The 25623-nt window shown below is 42.0% G+C and overlaps 1 protein-coding gene across 13 annotated transcripts in view; it reads right to left on the bottom strand.

Moving 5' to 3' along the window:
• The window catches only part of KALRN (kalirin RhoGEF kinase), a 514073-nt gene that overhangs the window by 322682 nt on the left and 165768 nt on the right, over window positions 1–25623 (bottom strand). For all 13 annotated transcript variants that reach the window (XM_061472089.1, XM_061472007.1, XM_061471725.1 and 10 more), the window contains exon 3: window positions 13124–13238. In XM_061472089.1, coding sequence (XP_061328073.1) covers window positions 13124–13238 — 115 coding nt within the window. The remainder of the gene's footprint in view (window positions 1–13123; window positions 13239–25623) is intronic.

Here is a 25623-nt window from a genome sequence, read left to right as displayed (position 1 = left end):
TAGATGAACTTATGTATGCACTTGACTGCTTTACTGGAGGAGAATAACGGTACTTAAACAAGAATTAAGAAAAGGACACGGGAAGTAGAAGCCTGCAGGCCAGGCAGGCCTTTTACTACTTCAGTTGCCTTCTTACATGAATTTCCATGTTTATTTTAGCAAATTAATGTGTTAGCCTAAAAAAGTATTGATATCCTCCTTTGATTTATGAATAAGAGCAGATAATTAGTGAATGCATGTTTCAACCTTCATGATTTCCTCATTACGTCCCTGCCAATTCACACAATGAAATATCTTCGGTGTGCCTTAAGATGTAAGAGAGCTGTGGAAAAGTCCTAGGCTTGGTGAACGGCTGCCGAGACAGATCCTCTGTAGCCTGTTAATTTGAGATACATTTCTTGCTTGATTCTGTTTGCAGAGCAGGTATGTATTTCCAGTATGTTCAGACTCTGTTGAAGCCAGCTGTAGCCTGGAAGAACCAACAGATGAATCCTGTGATTTTCACAGGAGGTGCTATCAAAGGTAGGAAGAATCAATGGTTTGATAAATTGATCCAGACCCACTCATAAAATTACCAGATATACTCATTTGTTTACAACTACTTTACAATCCAACAAACAGATTTCTGTTACATTATCTGGAGATAATGACTTCTTTGCTTTTCTCTCTGCCCATGTAACTAAAATAGCTTATCATCAGCTTTATTAGAATTTGACCAATATTTGAACCTATATGCTGCAAAACATAAAGAGTGTCTTACATTAATTTTAGCATTGGAAGAACAAACCTACATCGTAAGAATGCTGTCATAACGTGTTGTATCATCTTTCATCCTGAAGGATCTTAAAGAGCATTGCCATGAATAACCAGGTGTTATATAAAACAAGGTTTAATATTATGCTTTAGAGAATTTCACTCAACAACAAAAGCAGAGGGATCTGCCTTTTTGTATAGGACTTAGACAAAGAACAAAATACACCCCAGAAGATCTCTGACAATTTCCTTTGAAAAGGAACTTAATTCTTGGCCAAGAAAATGAGAAATATGAGAAGAAAAGCAAGGACTTAAAAAGCTGCATGCCAAAAAATGTTCACAGGTGCAGGAATTAAACTTTTAACAGAATCCCTAATTACACATCTAATTTTTGGCATCTTTTCAAGGCAGCATGAACACAGTTAAAGTTCTATGCATTTGGGTCCTCCCACAAAAAAAAGGCAAAAATGTGTTTTCATTTGTAAAAACAATTATAAGTCAATTACTTCTAAGGGGGTAAAGTGGGCACAATATTGGCAAGATGGACTTCAGCTTCTGGAAATACTGACTTTTCACCAATTCTGAAAGCTCAGAAGTGGAGATCAAAATATCTTTGCACTAGTACTGTATCTGATACATTTATTTGATTTATACTGCTCCACTTTCTGTGCTTTATTCGAACATGTCTACTTCAGTTTCCCAAGTGCCACTGGGAATGTATGAAATATGTATTTTAACATGAGGACGATTAGCATCTTATCCACTAAGGCAAAAAATTGTAAACCTAGTGTCAAAGTTAGAGCAGGCAGACCCTCAAGTGGCTTCTTTCTCAAAGGCACTGAACTGATTTTACCTAACAAAATTGTATGCCTTTTTCATAGAATTAATAATAGTGCCCCACAAGTCACCAGGAAAATGCTGCCGATGCTAATATACCACAGATGTGATTTAACAGTCCGTAAAACTACAGAGATGAAGTGTCCTACAGAATTCATTCCTAAATGAAAATCCCAGGAAACCTAGAAAGGTTTAGGCTTTTAAGTTGACCCTATTTTCCTGTCACCTACCATATACCATCTGACACCGCAAAATTACTGGGGTGGCTGTTCTGGAAATTAAGGAGAAATGGAGATTTCCAGTAAGTCTGGTAAGTGTGGAATGATATAATAGTTGAGCTCTGCTTTGTTAATGGAGAAGAAAGAAACCTTAAAAATCCCACACATATTGCTTGCATATTTGATTCCTAGTCTAACAGTTCATTAACGAAGCAGAGCTTCCAGACATTCTTCCTATGGGTAAGATTGTCCGCTACTTTGCTATGTACCTGCTTTTTAATTAGATCTTGGAATGGAATCACAGCTCCTACCCACAAATCTCCAGTGGGAGGCAAAATCTAAATTAATCTCATGATCCCAGAGATGTTTGCTTCTGCAGATGCAGCTTCTGAACTAAATTACAAATGTTGTAGGAACAGAAGAATGGAGAAATAAGGGGACATAATCACAAGACTGGATGTGATTAATCAGTATTGTAAGAGTTTAGTTCTGTCCTGAGAATGGAGGAAAAAGAGGTCTAAGGGAAAACAAACATATCGTCTATCTGATTCTTAGATTAAGTTTAGTAACAAGGCAGCATTTTCAATCATTCTTCCTATGCGTAAGATCACCCACTATTTTAACAGGTACCAGCTTTTTATTTAGATTGTGTTTTGGAATTACGATTCTATAAATTCTTCTAATTCCTAGATTTACTGCATTGCAAAATGGTGAGATACTTTTGTAAAGTGCATTTTCTAAAGAGGTGACAGAAGGTGTCATGGTGGCACATGGCCAATTTCTTACCCAGTGCTCCCAATTCAGTATTGGGAAATGCAACTTTAAGGACCTTGTTTCCCTGAAATAAGAGGTCTAATCTAATCTAATCCCTAAGTAAAGGAGCCTGTATTTCAGCTTCACGCAGCATAACTATACTAAAACCAGTTAGGGTATTCTATCTTCAAAATGAAAAAGATCAGCTAATTTGGTTTCTCAAAACTTTGTGAGGTGTCTTCTGTATGGACTGGCAAATTCAGGTTATACAGTTAAACCAAGAGAGAAGAGAACTCAGTGTTGTGTCTAGAACTAAAATTCAGGAATCTCTGACTGTGTGTCTTCCCTGATGTTCCAGAATGGCACCTACCTTAATGCAAATGTGACCTAAATTAAACTTTAGGTTCCATCTACAAAGATCAGAAAAGACACAAAGAGAGCTGCTAATAAACGTAGTCCTTATTTGGTGGTCTAAGCCGAGCTGCTGAGGGTGGTCAACTGCTGAGTCCCAGAAGATACATTTAATAATTGCTTGGATGCTGGTTTAGGACTGAGGGAGGAAGAAGTGTTGAATTTTACCAACCAAAATTTTTTAATGAATAATTCTTTCAAACTAAATTTCAAAAAGTGATATTTATTGGATCCTCAATGACAACATCAATAGCAGAAGCACCTGGCTTTCCAGATACTCAAATAAAGAAGCAACCAAACTTAACTCATACTTCCAGTGAAAGACTAAGTGCTAATATCACTGCATAGATATTAGAGATTGTCATTTCTTCTTGTTTTTCCATGGGAAACAGGGTGATAGAGGAGAGCTACATCGTATGAACATTACATACCCACTGAGTAGTGCACAGAAACGGCATATGAAACCAGTCTGAATTTGACTGAACTGCTGCTGCTGGTACAGTTTTTAGAGAGAGGGGCAATTAGTTTACAAAGCCAATGCTTTACTACAATTTCTATTCAATGACTTTAACAAAAAGGACCATTCGGCAAAGATGTCCATTGTAAATACTGCACTGAGCCTGCAGCAAGTTCCTACTTTCTCTTGTTTGCACTGTGGCAGGGCTATGTGGAAGAGGTGCAGGATATTTCTCTGAATGCAGTTACAAGGCGAGGGAAAGCTTTTCAGGCTTTGGCTTTTTTTGGTGAAGTACCACAAAGGAATTTTCTCAAATATTACATCACTGGAAAGTTCTTCAGAGACAAAGGTTTCTCTTCAAACTTAAAGTCCTGTGTACACAGGCATGGAAATAAATGCTCTCTTGTTAATAGTAGAAAAGTATACTGTGACACACGTTGCAGACCAGACAGTATCTGCTGAGCCAAAACCATACTTGAGTTACACTCTTCTGCCTTTTCTTGGGGATGGGGCGGGGGGGGGGGATAAGGAGAGATTCGAGAAATATTTTTCTTATTTATGATTTTATTTTGTGTTAAGGTATCTCTCTCTCTCTTTCTCTCCCGTACTCTAAGTAGCCCAACAGCCTCATAGTTAAAATTATATTTTGCTGCACAGTGTTACAGGATCCACAGGGAGCTCTGCAGCAGTGCCAGGATCCACAAGGAAAACATAAAATACCACAGACTGACTTGGTTAGGATCACCTTGTGGAAAATGAGGAGAAACCATTGATGAGATTTACAACTGCTTACCAAACTTGGATACCAATTCCCTTTCGCAAACAGCAGGGAATTGAGCATCCCGACCTCTAAGACAAATCTTGCCAGTCTCAACCCATACTTTCCATACTATGAGAGCATCAGCTTGCTCAATACCATATGTTACCATGAATTGGTCATTGTTCTATTTTAGTATGATCCAATTCCCTAATACCATAAACTATCATGCATTTTTATGAGCATGGGAACTGCCGAACCCCTGGTAGTGGTTTGCACATTGATTCTCTAATAAAGAAATTGCCTCTTATATGCTCTGGAGATACCACCTCTACCTCCAGTCTCTAAGAGGGGATGAGTTCAGACCACCTTTCCCTCTCTGCGGACACACCTTGACACAGCTGTCTATTCTCATTAAATTTGTAGAAATTTAATATTCTTGAGAGTCTTCTCTGACAGATTTGGTTTAAACAGTGACTGACAGAACAAGTTATTATTTGGAGACAAGGCTAGAGCTATATTCCTGAAAACACATCTTCAGTCTTACCAAGCTGTGCATTGACAAATCCAGACTTTGAAGCAACATCTACAGCACCTGCATCCATCTAGTGAGGATAGGAACCAAGCAGTCTAGACTGAGATGACTCCACTTCTGTGTCTCCCATTATTTGCTCTATACTGGCACACAGTAAAAGTCTCATCCATTCTCCACAGGAGCTTAAAATAGCTTTCCACTGCCATTAAGATACCTTTGACAATATTCCCATTACAAAGCAGACTGCAAAGCACAGCAGTTGTTTTCCTGCTTCTAATGACATCCATGAAGAGGGTGGCATAATTCGTTTCCAAATTATAATATCTAAGAGTGAAAAGGATGTAGCATGTACTGGAGTTACTGATGAGGAACACAAGCATCCTTGCTGGAATGAGACAAAAAACATTTTACAGCCTCTGTAAAAACTGTAGGAAAGAGAGCACCAAAAATAAAAGTTAGGATTGGCTGAACCACTGCATATTCTGCTGACAGCTGCTGACAGCTTCAGGAGGGAACCGCACGTGGCTGGTGCCAGCTCTACTGCCAGTGTGCTGCTCCCACAAAAGGTCTCTGTTTGCTAATTTTAGCTCTTCTGAATTACCACTGACATTAGTGCAAACCTGCCTTCTCCATAGAAGTCTCCAGTCACTGCTGAACCTCTTGGAGTACTGTGGAGCGGCAGATCTGATGGTTAAAAAGCCCATGAGGAGCATGCAGCAGCTTGAATCAGCACAAGCATAGAAAAGGCCTGAGAGAGAAGAACAGCAAAGTGTGCTGCAGAGACTCACAAACCACTTGTCAGAGAGCCACTGAGGAAGAGGATGGAGAAAATGATGCTCTGCATAAAATTTACATCAGACTGTGGTGCCTGCTAGCTCCCTCAGCACTGAACGGGTACAGAATATAGTTTACAAGTTTTTGCCTTTTCTCCATCACCTCACCTCCTTCTCCCAGGCAGCAGATGCTGGTACAATCAACATGCAAAAGCTATTTAGCAAGGAGGAACAATGCTGATCTAATCCCCAGACTGAGGGTTTGGACAGAGCTCAAAAAGCAGAATGCAGCAGTGCAGCTCTACGTGAGGCAGGTCAGGGGATGGGATCAGGCTCCAGACCCTGCTGGCGCCATAGGGTGTCACTTGGTCCCGGTGACTCCTGCATTCTCACAGTGGTGATGTGCATGGGGAAGGGGCATGTTTTGCTGTTTGCTCCAGATTTGGAGAAATCTGAGCAGAATCTCTCCAAGCCCGAGCTCTCTGTTGGAAATGCAGACAGACACTACCCACAACATTGCCAACAGAAATACAATGACACAGGGAGCACTCATCCTATGTGGGAAAGCCAGAGATCAGCATCACCTAACTTTCCCAGGGAGCCGAGCAGCAGTGGAGGTTCCCCCATGAAGACAGCTGGGGTTTTTCAGTGACTCAGCAAAGCTCAGACCCCTGCGCCACCAACACCACAGGACACTTTGAGGAGGCTCAGGTGATGCTGCTGCATGGGGTCACCATACCTAAAGGAGGTTGCTGATTCCAGGTCAGCCCCCTTGACCATGCCTTTGCTGGGAAGCACTGACACAGGCATCTCTACCTCTGCTCAGAGGGTTTTAGGAGCCCTCCAGTCCCTCCTGTCTTACTGAGAAAGAGAGAAGTCAAGTGCAGTGATGCTGTGAAACTATGGCCCAACAGCAGTAGCCTGTTGTCTATTTTCTGTGTAGTGTACCTGAGAAAATAGGGGCTGTGGAGAGAGACTCCACTTGCTGTTGTCCTTCTGGCTGCTCTGAACTTGCAGCCTGACTGCACTCCCTGTGATGAGGAAGAACAGCCTGCAGCTGGTAGGGTAGGGCAGGGCTGGAGCAAGAAAGGCCAAACCAATAGAACAGGAAAGCACTGGACATGAACTGGGTACAGACACTTGATTTGCTGGCTGGGAAGAACACAAAATAAAACAGTGACCTTTTATTTCACAGCATCTGTCCTCCCTGTTGAGCCCTTTCCGCTGACTCCACCGAAGAAGGCATGACTGAGCTCTCACTGGGCTGGAAAAGCAGCACGGTACTGGAAAAAGGAGCTTCTCTTCCAGACCTGTGCATTTTCTTTGTGCATAAAACTTGGCCTGTAGGGCTACCTCTGCAATCCTAAATCTTGAAATGAGTAACCCACTTTAGAATCTTTATATTAGTCATGTTAGATGAACCAGAAAGAGCCCAATATGACTTTGAAATCTCAGCATGAGTCTGCATGGTTGGCAATAAGAGAAAACTGGACTGCCTCCTCTTCCCTGTAGAAAAGTACAATTGCCTTGGAAACGATTCAGACACAATAAATGAGGGATTCCTTCATATTAACCATTTTCAACTGCAGAGTTATATTCTAAAATTAAGCAGATATTGAGTGTTGAATAGAATGCTTAAAAACACAATGGCAAGTTGAAATCAGTTTCTCTGCATGAGGCAATCAGTAATTTCAATTATTTATTGCAATACAATTAATAGATAATAAAATGAAGCAAGCTGCTACTTAAGATTATAGAAATATTGAAGAAGTCAGTGTGAAAAAAAACAGTAACAGATTTTCAGGTCTTCCAAAAATGGTGCAGATATTTTTGGATACAAGACAGACAACCTACAAAGAGATTTACAAAGTATTTTATATCCTTTAAGGAATTTCTTTCAAATAAAGAATTCAGTCTTGAAATAACATCAACCTTCATTTCATCTGTTTGAGTCCCTGAACTCAGGTTCTGAAACAAGACAATCAAATATGCATATGAGTTTGTCTCGATATTGGCATTACATTACTCTCATTTGCCTCCATTTTACAATAGAGAGATGAGAAATACTTCTGCTAGACCAAGTAAAATATACTGATGATCACTCGTAGAGTTGATGTGCAGAGCCCAGCTTACCCTGCCTTTTATTAGTCTTTAAAAGAAAAAGGCTACATGAGCTGTACAATTCACAGTCCGTTAACTACAAGGCTGTATCATGCTATTTGTGTTGTTCATCACAAAACCAGTCTGAAAACACTTGTACTGTTATCCAGCTGGAAGGCAGAACAGGAGCCAACTCAGCTGGAACCAGTCTGAGAGAGCTCACAACTCCTGTGGAGGGGACTAGAGGACATTTGCTTTAGGTCCAGAGCTGTGTAAGATTGGTCCATACACTATCCAGGAAAAGAGCAACAGAGAATGAAAGCAGGAAGTACTTGGGAAACTGGAAAGCCCCTATTTACCTTAGGTTTGGGCTAATTTAAAGAAAACAAAAATAAAACCCAGGAATTAAAAATAAACAAACACGAGAAATGAAAATCTTGCACCTATTGAAAAAAAGACCCAAACAAACCAAACACAGAATTATACAAAACTGTGCTGCAAGAGATGGAGACGCTTGTTTTTAGCCCTCTGATGCAAGACAAATGCGACAATACCTGACTCATTCCTGATACACCTCCTAAGAGCATCTCCAAGATGAAAATGCTACAGAAACCTGCTTCATTTTTTCACTTTATGATTTCAAGCCTTTTCTTTTTGTCCCATTTGCCATGTACACTGAGACTGAATTGCTTCCTTCAGCTCAGTCTTGCATAGTGGATTGTGATCATGTAACTTTTTCTTTTCCTATCTTAACATAAGCATCCCCAACACCATCAATCTTTGCTCATGACTCCTGCTCCCAAGGCTCTGATGGTTCTCTCTGCTCCCTCTGTACTTCTAGGAAGTCCACATTTTCTAGCAGCTTCTGGTAAATGGGAGCTTGTTGGGTTGGCAGCTGTAGACACTTCCTGCAGAATTTCAAAGTCAATTACAGCCACTGTCCACTTATCTAGGAATGAAATGTCTCAACAGATTGTTACCAGATTGTTACCACAGCTGGAGGAAAATCAGAGACCCTCTTTTGAAGAGCTGATCTCCACAAGAGGTAAACACATAACTTGGTCCTGAGGTGTTCAGTAAAGGGACACAGTAAGCATGTGATGTGGTCAGACACCTTTTTACAGGACAAGGTGAAACCACCAACTATTTCTACATAACTCCCCCAATCCTTAACAGATGTCGATAATAACATCATGTATAATAGCACGTAAAATGGTGGCTGGATCTGAACTGTCTATTGAGTGGTAAAGGGCTCTTAAATTCACTAGCATTCATGTGAGTTATATACTCCTAATGAGCTGTTTTCTCCAAAAGGCGCTTTTCATTTAAAAAAAAAAGAAATATCTGAAAAAAACCTAAATCCCCATTAGCCTCACCAGCTTCGCTTCATTTTAACTGTGGCATTTTGATACAAGTGTATGGTGGAATAATTATCTTATAGATGGCACTAGATATTTAGTTATTAAAAACAGTATGAAATCCCTGGCGTTATTTTTAAAATGCATAGTTATTTTTGTAGATCTACAATAGCCTCTGGAAAAAAAAAAAGATCCTCAAAAGCTTTTTTTTTTTTTGTGCTAGGATCATGTAAGAGAAAGTGGAGCCCTAGGGTTTAATTCCTATCAATCAACAAAATGAGTTTCACACTACTCCTGTCCAGAGAAGCTAACATACACAACACCACAGGTCATCAGAGAGGAGCTTAAAATAAATCCAGGAGTGGGTGAGTATTGCTACATTTTGCCATCCCCTGTATTGTTCTTCTATTTTTATAAAGCTCCAATTACTGAAGTAATTATTAGAGACACTGGAGTTGTTTTACCAATCCTCACACCTTTCATCGAACTCAGGCAGCTCTGAATAGCTGTTCAAACAAACAGGGCTGTCCCTTGGAAACATTTTACTGCTGTTATGGGCCCTGGATGTTCCCCAGAACAGGGAATTATTTGGGCAGGTTTTTAAACAGAGGACAAATAAAAAGTAGATGTCTTTAGAAATACAGGCCTCCGAGGCATCTCAGGTTTCCCCCTCTGGAGCGAGCACAGAAGACTGCTTATCTTGGCTGCAAAACAGATGGATGTATTCGGCCGAAAGACTCACTATAGCTGACAGAGAACATTTCCTTCATTGTATTGCTTCACCATGCAAGGAGATAACTCAGGCTAATAATATTCTGTCTGCTTTTTATCCTCATATAGCCTATGCATAACTTAATTCTTAATTGCAAAGGGCTCACAGAGGAGATTGGCCTGGTGTTAGTTTCATTTACACACATATAAATCAAAACTCAAGTCTATTGGAATAGATGGTACTGCACTGGTGTTAAAAAATAACATCCTTAGTGAGGCCAGAAAATTCCCCCTCAGCTTCCCTGATGATAAACACCATGTTATCCTAGATTCAGTCACGCCCTCCAAATTTCTAAACATCACTGCCTATTTAAATTTGCATGTAAATAGGAGCTATCCTGATTTACAAGAAATACAGCTTCACCTATCCAGAAAGCATTAACGTAAACGTAAAACAAGCAGAAAATGACAAAGTGGTAGGAACCTGGCCTCTGTGGCAATTATCTTTAAATCTAATGAACAGCATCTCCATTTCTTAGTAACTAATTACAGTGGAACTGTTTGAAGAAAAGGACCTTGTGATATGCCTGGAAGAATCAGTGCACAGCACCGACCCAGGACCACATTTGTCCACGCTGTCAGACACCCACTTGCAACCTTCTCCTAGAACCCAGGACTGCAGGACTGGGCTTTTTAATCTTCCAGGAGCCTTACATCACCCCAGGTAGCATGTACTGCAAGGTTACCATTTTGGGATATGAATAAACCACATTCCTAGGTCTGATATCTTAACCACCAGGTGCGAATCCTCAGCCATATAGGAAACCCCACTGACTGCAGGCACCTGCCTGACCGTGACTCTCAGCTGCATGAAAGCACTCACTGTTCTGCTCTAACTCAAACACACATTGCTGCTTTCAGAAAACCCACATTATTATTCAAGTTTTGGAAAAGAAATTGCGGGAAGTCAGATCAGAATCTTTGAAAACTGCTAGCAAGGCCCTGGTTTCACTCACACTAATCTATCATCATATTTCATCACCAATCTCATACCTGCCCAAAGCGCCCCACCGATACACCACCTCTGCCACTTCCATTAAGATATAAAACAAGGGTTAAGTGATAGATAGTATCAGTGTGGATAGCAGTATGTCTCACTCAGGAACCACTGCACTGGGAATAAAAAGAGAATTACTATACTGGTGTCAATATGATAAATTACAGTCTCTTTTTTCCTAAGGAAGAACTTCCAGTTTTTTAACTAGCACAGAAAACTCTCCCCCTTTCAACACTCTGAACATCAGAGCAGTTTCTTCTAACATCTTATTCAGAGTCTCTGCTAATGAAACTGTTTATTTGGGTGGATGGCTGATGTAGTTACTCACTACAGCACTCATCTTGGAACAAGCATGAACAAGGAGCCAGCTGGGGAATTCAAACCTTTCCTTCCATATATTTGTTTCCAAAAAGTAAATGGGTTTGAAAGCACTGCCAGTTGCCCTTGTTGAAGCGAACAAAATGTTTAGGGAAAATGAGTTCTCAGTGTTTTCTCACACTGCACAGGTCACACAATCCCGCATGCCAAACCCACAAAGTCTGTGGTCATGCTTCCCTCCTACAGCACTGAGTTCACAGCTGTGGCACCACACAAAGCAGGACTTGGAGGAACCAAAATAAGTCACCTCGTAATTCATTATCCCCTCTCACTAATATTTATACCTGTGCCAGAGGTTTGCCTATAGAGCTATGGAGGAATTTAAGAAGAAATCGGATTACTTACTATAGGACTACTGTGAGTCCATTAGAAATATTTTCCTCATGTCCAGCCTAAGCTTCCCTTGCTTTGGTGTAACATTTTTATTTCTTGTCCCAGCTCTATGAATCTTTTTGCAGCATCACAAAATGCTTTCAAGGACCTTTGTCACTCTCTTCTCTAGGCTGAGCCACCTCTACTCTTTTAATCATTCCTTTATAGGGTGCTTTTTCTAGACTTCTGTTCACTCTTGCTGATTTCTGCTCCACACACCTCCATGTGTAGTATCCCAATCAGGAGACAGTACTCTGGTTAATGTCTCCACAGAACCAGTCTGCAAGGAGCCTTGAGAAACTGGTGGAAGTGCTTCATGAGTAGCCAGTCTCACAGTGTTTGGCATATTTTTATGATGGGAGGTTGTGCTGTAGAGGAAGGAATGTTCTCTGATATAACCAGAGATGCCCATCAAAAGCTTCAAACATCAGGACAGAACAAGGCTTTGCAGTGGGGACCAGAAGGGGGAAATTTTTTCTAGTGTTTCTAGAGAGAAAAGCAACTGGGTCTTGCATTAGCTCCTTCAGCATGCTCCTCTGTCCCCCAGCTTCTGCATCATCAAAGAAAATCATTGCTGGATTGATTCAGAGTGAGGCAACTAAAAGCAGCATCAAAGATTGAGCTAATCGATTTATTTGTGTGAAGGTGGGGAACAGAAGGGCTTTTTCTTGCAATTGCTGCCACCTCCATGAGGGAAGAAAAATTAATAGAAAAGGCTGACATGTTAGAAGGTAATTTTTGCAACTGCTTGCAACCCCAACCAATGGTATCTTTTTGTATTTGTGACCATGCAAAATAAAGATAAGATAGAAGGAAGCAGTTTCATTACTGCAGCAGCCTGATGGGGACTGTAAAGCCCTGGGACATGCACTCCCAGGGAGTGACCTACTGCTCTCTCAGCCCCACAGCACGCCTGTAGTCTCTCTCACAATATGGCTGAAAATAGAGGTGGCTAGAGGGGAAAAAAGGGGAGTGATGGGAAAACCAAACCAATACAGCTTATTAGTAAAACCTTGATGAGCAGAAGTCTAACACAGCAAAAAATGCATTGCCAGAGGACTTGTGACATACAGGAAAGAAGCACTGGCAGATCTGGCACATGCAGCTGTGTTTGCCCCTTGCTCTCATATTCCTTCCCGAGCCTTGAGAGAGCTCTGGGAAGTGCTGGAGCAGGAAGATCATCCTCTTCACATGGGGCAAGCTCTCCTTGCCAGCCACTACAGCCCCCTACCCCAGCTCTCCAGAACCTCCCACAAGGCATTAAAAGGCAACAGCACACAGCACGCTTTCTCCAGCTTAATATATAGCTTAATATTTCTCCATCTTAAATATAGCTCCAGCTATATTTAACTGCAGGCCTCTAAGCACTCTCCTCCCTTTCCACTCCTTTAGAAGAGCCACATGGGGAATGAAAGCTGCTCCTCCTTTCTGTCATGAGCCTCAAGCCTGGGTTTGCTCACACTGCCTCCGCTCTGGGGCTCCTGCCTTGCTGCATGAGAGCATACACAGGAGGAGGAAGGGAACACTTTTGTTCCGCCGTCACAAGAACTGAAGGTACTAAATGTTAATACTTGGAAATCAGCAATTGCCAAGAACAAGTTCCCCACCCACCCATCCACCCTAAGCTTTGAAGTGTTTTCTTTCTAGCTTTACCTTGGCACGCTGGCCAAATAAGTCACAAGTTTCCGAAGGTCTTCCTGCCTTATTCTGTCGTGATTGCTGCGGGCTGGGAAGGTCAAGACAGGACCACCTCGTTTATCACGGCCACCTGCGGAAAATAAAGGATTGTTAGAAAATCAGGCGGGAAGCACATGTCAAAAAAACTATGTGCGCTGAATTGATAAACATAGATTGCAGCACAATCAAGAGCCCATGCACTCTCTGCAGCTTTCAGGCTTGCCTCATTGAGGAAGACATGCTTGCCTTTGCTGGAGCTCAGAAGGGGGGAAAATGAAAAGCTTAAAAACCAAAACAAACAAAAAAGCCCCAAGAACAAACAAGGAGAATTGCTAGCAGCATTTCTTCTGACTTTTGTCTAATCCCATCAAATCTAGTACAACTGCCAATCCAAGCACGCAATGTTAATGAAATCCTACTGTGGGGATAGTTTGAAACTAGTCAACACCAAGAAAGTGAAAGTATTTTCACTGTTACTCAGCCTATTGCATCGCTCATTGACAGATAATTTACGATGTCCTGCCAGTTAGCAGTCATATGTCCTAATCTATCTGGCAATTCATTAGGAATTGAAAATTTGATTAGGAGTTCATGCCTCCTGTGCTTTCTATTTAGAGTGTTGTTGGCAATTAGAATGGCTTTTGGTTTGTTTGGGTTTGTTGTTCTTTTTTCCCTGTAGCTTTCCTGTCTTAAAATTCACTCCTTTTAAACTGCCAGTGTCTAGCACTTCATCTTTTACAGCAAAAGGCTCAACCATAAACAAATGACTCTATCCTCAATTATACAATCACAAATACAGGCATGAATACAATCTATTCTACAGCACTTTATTTTATTCTCGGCTGTGAACAAAGTTTAACAAGCTTGAAACGGGAATCCAGTGCCTCACTTAACATTTAGTTCTTTCTTCTCATACTAGCACAGGATTTTTTCAGGAACTGTGTGTTGTTAGATACACATTTGTATTGTTATCTAGGAAAAAGTCACAGCAAAACTACAGTTCAAAAAGCTAGCACAGAACTGCAAGGTCCTTGCAAATCAACTGTAAAAATGCAGATGAGTTTGTGTTTTTCAATGGAAAGCATAATCCCTTTAACAGAAATATCACTTCTGAGAATGGAAAACAGTGTGCTTCGCTGAACTAATTAACCTGGCCAACAAGAAGAAAAAGCTACACAAGGACATACAGATAGAATCATAGAATCATAGAACAGTTAGGGTCGGAAAGGACCTTAAGATCATCAAGTTCTAACCCCCCTGTCATGGGCAGGGACACCTCACACCAAACCATATCACCCAAGGCCTTGTCCAACCTGGTGATCCACAGTGCACTTCATCATGCAGAACACAGGATGCCCATGCTATGTGGGGCATGACTTTTGTATGGGTCCTAAAAAGCAAAAGCCTAATTCAGTAGGAAGAGTCAAAGAGACTCTGCTGTAACAGCTGGATCAATGTGAGAGCACAGTATCCTGGATCACCACAGGACAAAGAATTGCTCTAGGCAGAATTTACATCAGGAATCAAGGAACTGCTTCATATGGCAGGAGTTCCTGCAGGTGGACAAGCCAGAAACCAAAGTGAAGAGATACAAGCATGAACCCCAAGGCACAGGTTTTCCAGCTGGCCCTGCTTGCAGAACAAAGACACCACTTGTAGATTCAGCTCTCATCTGACAACATACCCCTTTGTCCATTTTATTCTGAAACTGTCCATTCAGTTGATGCCACGATAGGTAGAAGCTTACCTTCTAGCACAAACCGTCTGTGTCTCCGCATGACCAGAGTTACAGAGAAGCAGCTAAAAGTAGCAAAGTTTTACCTGATACTATTTTTTTTTTCTACATCCTGTCTACATCCAGGCACAGCTACAGGTTGGGCAGAGAAGAGATTCAGAGCAGCCCTGCGGAGAAGGACTTGGGGGTGCTGGTTGATGAGAAAATGAACATGAGCCAGCTTCAGTGTGAGCTTGCAGCCCAGAAAGCCAACCGTATCCTGGGCTGCATCAAAAGGAGCGTGACCAGCAGGTCCAAGGAGGTGATCCTGCCCCTCTACTCTGCTCTTGTGAGGCCTCACCTGGAGTATTGTGTGCAGTTCTGGTGTCCTCAACATAAAAAGGACATGGAACCATGGAACTGTTGGAACAAGTCCAGAGGAGGGCCACAAGGATGATCAGGGGACTGAAACACCTCCCCTATGAAGACAGGCTGAGAAAGTTGAGGCTGTTCAGCTTGGAGAAGAGAACGCTGCGTGGAGACCTCATAGCAGCCTTCCAGTATCTGAAGGGGGGCTATAGGGATGCTGGGGAGGGACTCTTCATTAGAGACTGTAGTGATAGGACAAGGGGTAATGGGTTCAAACTTAAACAGGGGAAGTTTAGATTGGATATAAGGAAGAAGTTCTTTACTGTAAGGGTGGTGAGGCACTGGAATGGGTTGCCCAGAGAAGCTGTGAATGCTCCATCCCTGGTGGTGTTCAAGGCCAGGTTGCAGAGAGCCTTGGGTGACATGGTTTAGTGTGAGGTGTCCCTGTCTATGGCAGGGGGGTGGAACTAGATGATCTTAAGGTCCTTTCCAACCCTAACTGCTCTATGATTCTATAGAGCTTTCTACAGCACTGGAGACTGTACAAATCAAAGTCCATTACATAAACTTCATCTATATGGATAGAGCTGCCAGTGTTACCCTGCATTACAGTACATCAACACTGAAATTCCCATAGTTTACAATGGATGCTGTATACCTTAAGGGCAACACTATGCAACTATTCATTGGAGCCAAGTCATGTCTGATTTGTCCAGGGGTAAAAACAGAGAGGCAAACAAGAGATGTCATCTTCATTCTGAGCCCTCATACAGCCAGGGGTACACATGGAATACAAAACCTGTCCTGCCTAATCTCCACCCAGATCTCTGTGCCTGGTATTTGCCTTTGCCTTCACACCTTGAAGGTGAGAATGTCCAGTGTCACCTTGGCTGATCCATTCCTCTACCAAAGCATGAGAATGGGGGAAGGGAGGGTAATTTAACAAGGATTCAATTCACAAGGAAGTAGGCTAATTTTTATTTTCAGACCTATAAAAAAAGTCCTCATTTTAAGCACATTCTCCCTTTGTTGAGATTATTTCATGCACCATAACAATGCCAAAACCATTATATGATGTGTGATGTGTCCAACAGAAAAGCAAGCCAGCCTATAGAATGGCAAACCGATGCAGCAAACCGATGTAGCAACTGAAGCTGGAGAGAAATATTTTTTCAACACAGGAAGCTTTTCAAGGTTTTGAAAAATCTCCCATCGTATCACGATGTAACCAAGGCTTTCAAAAGCTTCCAAATATTCACTGAAGCAGAGACCTGAACTTGAATTGCATCCCAGAAGAACATGCTACCCACTATTCAGTCGGGCTTTCTCTCCTCCTCTGTTCCCAAGTATTTAAGTATCTCTACAAGGTGGAAAAGCACTAAGAGATGAGATCAGGAGACATCCAAGCCCAGAGTTAAAATCCTCTGCCAGTATATGAAACACCTGGGAAGGGCCATGAGTTTCACACAGCCCTGATCACTCTCATGCTGCCCATCTGCCTCAGCTCAGTAAACCAAAACCTGTGTTTCTGGCTAGGGACCCCTTTCCCACCCACAGTTCCACAGTGAGCCCTGGACCCCCTCTCACCACCCCCCAAAAAAAAACAACCCAAATCACCACCACCACCAAAATGCTCCAACCTCCCCCATACTCCCTGCAAACAAACTAAATTCTGGTAGGCTGAAAAAGTTAAATCAGAAATTTCTTGACCCTATTACTAACAATGGCACAAGGATTTCAGCTACAGGAAAGGAAACAGGGTCCAGAACATTCCTGTCCTGTCTCTGCTTCAGGATAAAAATTATCCCTCACTAATTCACCTAAAATGTCCACAGGGAAGCAGAATAAATGAGGCTGTACTGCAGAGTCAGAAGTCACCAGGACGGACTGGAGAAAATGGGTTAATTCTTGTTTAAGGAGAAAGGTTACAGGATGACCCAGTTGGAGGTTTCTGGATGATGGAATGATAAATAAATAACTGGACTGACTCCTTCTAGTCCTATTGCACGGAAGAACAAGGAGACAGGGGGCAAATCTCAAGAAATATGAGGTTTACTAACAAACGTTTCTCATTTGTGATAAAAGTACTGCTCTATGCTGTGAGCAATAGGGTGAAATTATTATTACAAGTGCATCATACAAATTAAAATCCTTCGCTTGTTTCCAAACTATTCAATTCAATTCAATCCAAATTATTGAGCAATCCCTATTTTTTATGAATGCCTGCATAATTTACAGTTTTATGAAGAGCCTATATGGAGTAACATCAAATTTCGTCCAGAACAAACCATGGTATGTTTAATTCACCGTAAGACTTTTCCAGAGTTCAGTAACTAAATACTAATAATATGTACCTTTTCCACTGCACTTTCTAACCACAAATCTCAGCTTTTCTAGGCAGACCAAATGAGATAATATCACCACTGGATTTTAGACACTTAATATGCCTATATTTGGACTTTCATCCCTTCTAATGTAGACTTCAGACAGGTAGAAATATCCACTAAAAAAGAAGAAAATCTTTTGGCATTGGCTGTATAGGGAGTCTATGCCATTCCCCCTCTTTATTATTATCTCCTTTTTTACTGAGAAGAATAGAGAGGTACAGAGAGGGGAAGAAATTCAGCCCAGATCCCACAGAAAGTCACTTAAGACCCAGGAACAGAAATGAGGTTTTCTGTTAGTCCACTGTGTTAGAGCTTCACTGTGCTAAAAGTTAGCAACTGAAAACATTACAGAAACTCTGCCTCTAGTTGTTAGTAATTCACCCAAGGAGGCTAATTTAGCCCCAAGTCAGCCACGATCTCAACATCAATTTTACATGCAGTGTCTTTAGAGAACTATCCAGCATATTGTTTTGAAAGAAAATAAAAAAATGGAAGAGTCTCAATTGCTCTAATCAATAGGTCCCATCTCTTGCCTCCCACTGAGCTCACAGACATGGGATGCAATAATCAAACATGTCATTATGTTTGTTAATTACAGTTATTAAATGTTAAAACAAACAGCTGATAATTTCTAATTGTTTTTCAAGGTGGGTTTTCATAGGCTTTGCTCTGATTTGGCAAGCAGATGGTCTAGTTATTAGAGCTCTGGAAAAAGGAGTCAGAAAAACACGTGTTCTTCAGGGCACAGAGTATACATAGAACAAATATTTAGACATATACGTCTTGCATTCCTCCTTCAAAAATCCTTTGTTGATGGTCTTGCCTATCAGTGGCTTGCTTGCTGGTTCTTCCCATCTCCTTTAATTCTAGTCTGTACAGAAACCATTGCTAAATTCAGCATTTGTTCCCAGAAATCGGATTACATTATTTTATTTGAACTACAGAGCAGTCAGTCTCACCTCTGTGCCTGGCAAAATCCTGGAGCAGATTCTCCTGAAAACCATGCTAAGGCACATGAAAAACAACAAGGTGTTTGGTGACAGCCAGCATGGCTTCACTAAGGGGAAATCCTGCCTGACCAATTTGGTGGCCTTCGATGATGGGGCTACGAAACTGATGGTCAGAGGTAGAGCAGTTGATGTCATCTACCTGGACTAGTGTAAAGCGTTCGACAGTGTCCCACACGACATCCTTGTCTCCAAATTGGAGAGACATCAATTTGATGGATGGACCACTCGGTGGATAAAGAACTGGCTGGATGGCCACACACAAAGAGTTGTGGTCAATGGTTCAATGTCCGGCTGGAGACCAGTAATGAGTGGTGTCCCTCAGGGATCGGTGTTGGGATCGGTCTTGTTCAACATCTTTGTTGGTGACATGGACAGTGGGATTGAGTGCACCCTCAGCAAGTTTGCCAATGACATCAAGCTGTGTGGTTTGGTTGATAGGCTGGAGGGAAGGAATGCCATCCAGAGGGACCCTGACACACTTGTGAGGTGGGCTGATGCCAACCTCCTGAAGTTTAACCATGCCAAGTGCAAGGTCCTACACCTGGGTCAGAGCAATCCCAGGCACAGCTACAGGTTGGGCAAAGAAGAGATTCAGAGCAGCCCTGTGGAGAAGGACTTGGGGGTGTTAGTTGATGAGAGATCGAACATGAGCTGGCTTCAGTGTGTGCTCGCAGCCCAGAAAGCCAACCGTATCCTGGGCTGCATCAAAAGGAGCGTGACCAGCAGGTCCAAGGAGGTGATCCTGCCCCTCTACTCTGCTCTTGTGAGACCTCACTTGGAGCATTGTGTGCAGTTCTGGTGTCCTCAACATAAAAAGGACATGGAACTGTTGGAACAAGTCCAGAGGAGGGCCACAAGGATGATCAGGGGCCTGGAGCACCTCCCCTATGAAGACAGGCTGAGAAAGTTGGGGCTGTTCAGCTTGGAGAAGAGAAGGCTGAGTGGAGACCTCATAGCAGCCTTCCAGTATCTGAAGGGGGCCTATAAGGATGCTGGGGAGGGACTCTTCATTAGAGACTGTAGTGATAGGACAAGGGGTAATGGGTTCAAACTTAAACAGGGGAAGTTTAGATTGGATATAAGGAAGAAGTTCTTTACTGTAAGGGTGGTGAGGCACTGGAATGGGTTGCCCAGAGAAGTTGTGAATGCTCCATCCCTGGTGGTGTTCAAGGCCAGGTTGCAGAGAGCCTTGGGTGACATGGTTTAGTGTGAGGTGTCCCTGTCTATGGCAGGGGGGTGGAACTAGATGATCTTAAGTTCCTTTCCAACCCTAACTATTCTATGATTCTACGATTCTATGATTTTCCTTCCACTAATCATATAGGGGGTACTGCAGTGATGGTACAAGGCATTATGACAGATACCACATTAAAAGAAAGCATTAAAGAAACCCTCAGGAAACATGCATGGAAGCAGGGAGCAATGACCTTCTGATGACCACTTTTCTGTTCAAGCTTCAAATGAAGAGGAAAGAGATTCTAGCCACAAGATCCCTGTCCTGGCAGGGACAGGGATCTGATGCCTGAACTGGCATCTTAATCCTCCTAGTGGTGGGTGCAAATGATTGCTCCGACTGTCCACAAGTAAATTAAGATGTTGGCCAACCCAGAGTAGTATTAATGTGAGCAAAAAGCTGAAATTCCAGTGTAATCCTGTTTAGGACAGGAAATTATGAGTTTCCTTTAAAGCATACTTCTTGTATACAACAATGATTTTATTGAGCTCTGTTTTCAAGCAGCATCTCTCCAGTTCTATCAGCCATTCTACCATAATAGTTACCTGCTTACATATATCTACTTTTAAGGGATTCAAGCCCTCTGCTTCCTGCAGCATGCTATAAGCATAAATTCACAAGGACTAACCATAGACACAGGCAAATATCCACACATGTAAAGGCCCTCAAATACCTTGCCTAAGGTCCTGCAACACATCAGCAGTGGAGACAGGAGTAGTAGTGTCTCTGGTCTCCATTCAGATTGTCTACTGCAGTTCAAATGAATATGCTGCTTCATCTGACCCCAGCAGATCGTAAGCTGATCAATCTTGATGTTGCAGACTGTGCTGAGACCGTAAGTGAGTTTCCAGAGGAACCGAAATACTTCTCAAAAGGTATTTCAGTCCAAAATACAGTGAAAAAATGAATGATAATGAGGAGAACTAGGAGACAGAATGAGCTCAGATGATGTCAGGCACCTCAATAAATTGATGAACAATATGCTATGGATCTAATTGACAGACTTCCTAGGAAAGCAAAGTATCAAGGAATTGGTACCCAGAGTCTTAAAATTATCTTCCTTTCTCTTCCATAGCTGAAGTGTGAGAGTCTGCTGGCTACCAGACCTCTTGTGAACAGACCTCTATACTAAAAATCCTTCGGCTTCAAGAGGGAATAATATGTTGCAAGGGTCATATATAGGACTATCTGTGCGTCCACCTTCAAATTCAACTGGTTCCAAAGCAGGTGAGTCCAGTGCAACAGTGATAGAAATTTAAGCTCCCACAAGTCCACCTGCAAATTATAGAGTTGCAATGTGGGCACCAGGGTCTGATCCCCCAGTGTAGCTCTTTGCAGCATCCCATAGTCAACTGCTTGAGTCAAATCTAAATGGCCAATATTTGCAGTGTTACACTTATGGTTAATGACTCCAAAACCAAGGCTGTATGCTCCCATCAGAAGATCCCTTGGCAGAGCAGATCAGAGGCTGCAGAGGGGATGCTCAACGTAGTTACTAAGGATCCCATTTCCCACCAGGTAGATTTGTTCTGCAATCACCCAGAGCCACTGCATGGATTTGAAGAGACAACTTGTTGTGGCTTGCAATACATCTTCATGGATTTATGTAAGTATTTTGGGGTACTTCTTTGATTTTAAATGTTTACTTGCCGCTGCCCCAGCAAAGCAAAACCAAGGACAAGGGAAACTCATTAAAATGAAGGGAGAGCTTACTTGTGTGGAAAGCAAGACTTCCAGACAAGAGTCCACATTTGCCTGTTTCTTCCTCTGGAAGAAGCCGGTTTGCTGTGAAATACCAAGGAAGCACCAATACCCTCCTCTCGTTAACGCTGACCCTTATGCACACCTATGCAAACCCTGCTGGCTTAGATTTGATCTCACCTCCTCCATTGCAGAAGTATGGGAATAGCTGTATATATTTATAAAACAATAGACAGAACAAAATAAACCCCAAATCTTCTAAAACAAAACACCCCACTGCAAGCCTTTTTGCTCCTTGTCATGGTTTAACCCCAGTTGGCAACTAAGTACCACGCAGCACTTGCTCACTCTGCAACCAGGACACCCCTGGTGAAGGGAAGGGATCAAAACAGCACGTGGAGATGCCAGTCACGCTGCTGATGGCAGCACTGACAAGCATTCCAAATTCATACCACTGGGCATAATGTTAGAAGCTGTACAGAAGAAGGAGAAACAAAGAGAGGCCATATTCATCCTGATCGCATATTATTTGTCTTCCTCATTTGGGATAAACACAGAGAAAATGGCAACATCAGAGTTTCTGATGTTCATCAGCCAAGTGAAATATGTGATAAACTGACTTAATATTTCTTTTAATATTTCTTTTAATATTTCTTAATATTTCTTTTAATATTTCTAAACTGACTTAATATGGCTGTTCAGGTTTGCCACATTCCCAGCAGGTAAGTCAAGTAGACTTACAGATGAGCTAAGTAGAGCTTGACAGCTACAGCCAAGTAGAAGATAGTGAGGCACTGGAACAGGTTGCCCAAATAAGTGGCAAATGCGTCATCCCTGGCAGCATTTAAGGCCAGACTGGACAGAGCCTTGGACCACATGGTGTAGTGTGAAGCATCCCTTCCCATGGCAGGGGGGTTGGAAACCAGATGATCTAAAGGTCCTTTCCAACTCAAGCCATTCTATGATTCTATGATCTTTCAAACTAATGAAAGTTCAGAGAAGAGTTCAAGCTATTGGACTTACATAATTGCTATTAGGAAGTCTTTTCCCCCTCTGGTTTTAAGAATAAATTCAGCTGACTGAAAACACAGATGAAAATGTCTCTGAAATTGCACATTCCATCAAAGTATTTCCATTTCAAATAGCCTATACTTCCCCCCCCCCCCCAAAAAAAGGATTAAAAGACCCCAACCATTGCTTATGCAGAGGATGTCCAGCTGTGAATTTCTGTGCTTCTTGTCACTTAAAATTAATTCCTTAGAAAAAAAAAAACATAAGCCAAAGAACCAAAGTGCTTTCACAGAAATGAAGAAGCTTTCAGAGGTGATGAGATTCATTACTGGGACAAAAGAGCGCACCTTACTGCACAATGACCAAAATGGTTGATTTTATCAGATTAATTATCTCAGATGCTACCATCACCTACCTGGGTCCTTGTCTTCATTTATAAGCTCCCAGACTTGATTTCTATATATGGACAACTTTCTACTGTCTGAATAAATGAAGACAAGACTTGCTGAGATACATACGGATCTCACTGTGTCTTTAAGGAGGAGAAAACCCTGTCAGCTGGAACAGGACAGGATGTATGCAGACCTTCTTGCTTCACAGGCACAGTTCCTTCCTCTTATTGTTATCTTGGAAGTCCCTATCATTAATTGAGAAGCTATACCTATGTGACAGGATGTAGGGACCCATCAACCAGAAGGTGGTCAGAGTGCAGTGTGTTTGGACAAAACACAATGACTTGTGATCCCACAAGTTTTGTGGAGTTTTCTTAGACAGAAATTTTGATTGGGCTGATTTTTTTCCCCAGTTTTGTTAGGCACTAGAACCATTCTGCCTTTCTACAACGCAGCACAGGTTGCATTACTACTCACACACACTGATTAAGGAAGTACATAAAGGAGAAATCTCCCTGCTCTAAGGAGATATTGGTGGATTTTGGCAAGCTGCTGTGTCCAAGTGCCAGGACAGTAAGTGCTGGCAGTGACTAGACACTCTACACTGAAATTGTTTAATTTAGTCCATGGCTACAGTAGAACATATGGAAAGAAATACAGCAACTGATTCTGCACGTTACAGTAGATTAAATCAGAAATCCCAGGAAACATTTTGATTTCTGCTTTAACTTTAGAGTCCCAGTGAGGATATCTAAACACCCCCATAGGTAAAGGCTCTTCACTGGCCTCAAAAATAGAACACCTTAGTAAAACAAAAGGAAAAAAAAAATTAGGAAAAAAAAAAGAAATTAAAAACAAACTCAGCAGGCCCAGATGCCATCAAAAGACCTGGAAACGTCACAGTCTAAACTTCCTAATTTTCTTCTTCAAAGAAAAAACTGAATCAATGCAGCAGCAAATTTTAGATGAAAGCATGATGGCTCAAAAGCACTAGGAAAATTCAATAGTCAAGCAATGCTGTGTTTTTTCTAATAGCCTATTTCCTCTTTTGGGAATTTCCATTGATTTCAAACTACATCAGGGAATAGTATAAAATGAAAGACATTTTTCTGTAACAAAATACAGAAGAATTGTTGATGCTTCATTTCAAATTTTCATTCCAGAGGAAAGAGAGAATGGAAAATTTTAATTTAAATCAAAACTTTTTGTGCAAATACAAAATGTTTACATCATTCAAAAATTAAGTATTTTTATTATTTCTATTCCCAACTCAATACAAATTCCAGTGTCTACAAATCAGTGTTTAAGACTCCCTGTAACCTGGATCTGAACTCTTCCAGTGCCCAGAGGGTCCTGGTGTTTCATTTCAACCCCTTCACTGAAGAGTGAAGGGCATCCATCACTAAAAATATATAAAAAATGCCCCTGCACATGTGGTCCCATGTACCTGTGGCAGTAAGTGACCTGTGACCTTTGGGAAGGTCATTGTCTCCCCCTCTGAGCATTCATCTTTGATTCACCCTGCTGTTCTAAATGCAATGAAATCTAATTGCAAAGTTGTCCTTTCTTCTGATCTACTTACACTGAAATACCCCCTCTAAAAGACCTTTCAGGAAATGTCTGTTTTTCCCTTCAGGTTCTCAACCAGGCTCAGATGTCGCTGTGACCCAGCTCACAAGGCTGCTCCTGAGACACAGGAGGTTGGGGATGGTGGGCTTTTGAAGGATGGAGATGGCCAGACTGTTACCACATCCACTTCTCTGCCCCATGTTTTTTTTTTGGCCGAAGTCCACAGAAAAAACTCCCACTTTGCTGAATGTGTGTTGGGAGCTCTCCTGCTGCAGCAGCTCACTGGCTTATTATCCTTAACCTTTTGCTGTAGATTCCTCCATGCTCAACCACTCTCTTAAAAACCAGGCCAGCCTCCTCCTTTGTACTCCTGCCTCGGCAGACAGCAGACACCACCTGGGTGACAGGCAGAAGCACAGGAGCCCATGTGCTGCTGCTCGTCTGACCCCACCAGGGACTGGGAATTACTGGGAAGGATCCTGGGAAACTCTTCTGGGTGGGACGCAGGGAAAGCGGAAATGCTCTCAGTGAGACCCACTGCATTAGTCAACTAACAAGCTTTTCATAGCCTAACTGAATGAAAAGGTCCATGCATGGGAAGGGACCAAGGGACCATCCTCTCTCTCTCCTGAGAGTCTCATATACTTTCTCCCATATTACACAGATCAGTAGGAAATCTTTATAAAAATAATCAAGCAGCTGAACAGCATCCCAAGTTAAACCACTCTTCTAAAACAGCATCTGTATTTCCTAGGAAAGACTATAAGCCAGCTTCCAAAATATTTCATCACCTCTCACTGAAAAAAACTCCACCTAAAATAATCTACAACCTGTTTTATTTTCTCTATTCTGCACTCATATCCTTCTCAGAATATAAAAAAATCAGCCTCTGGCCTGTAGCTCACACCTAATGGTTCCCAAAGCCATTCCATTGCTGGAAGCAACACAGTGAACCACCCAGGCAAAGCCAAGATTTTATTAGGATTTAGGCAACAAGCAGGTGGCCAAAACCTCCCCCCTGCCAACTCCCTGCTTAATCTGACTCCACCAGGTCAGCAATGGAAGCATATCATGGCGATGGCCAGGATG

This window comes from Pezoporus flaviventris, unplaced genomic scaffold, assembly GCF_033815535.1.
Source record: "Pezoporus flaviventris isolate CSIRO_AGI_PZ_B2104156 unplaced genomic scaffold, CSIRO_AGI_Pfla_v1 ptg000001l, whole genome shotgun sequence".
NCBI classification, from domain to species: Eukaryota; Metazoa; Chordata; class Aves; order Psittaciformes; family Psittacidae; genus Pezoporus; species Pezoporus flaviventris.
The sequence above is the reverse complement of the archived record's forward strand: the minus strand, read 5'-3'. Positions and strand labels throughout refer to the sequence as shown.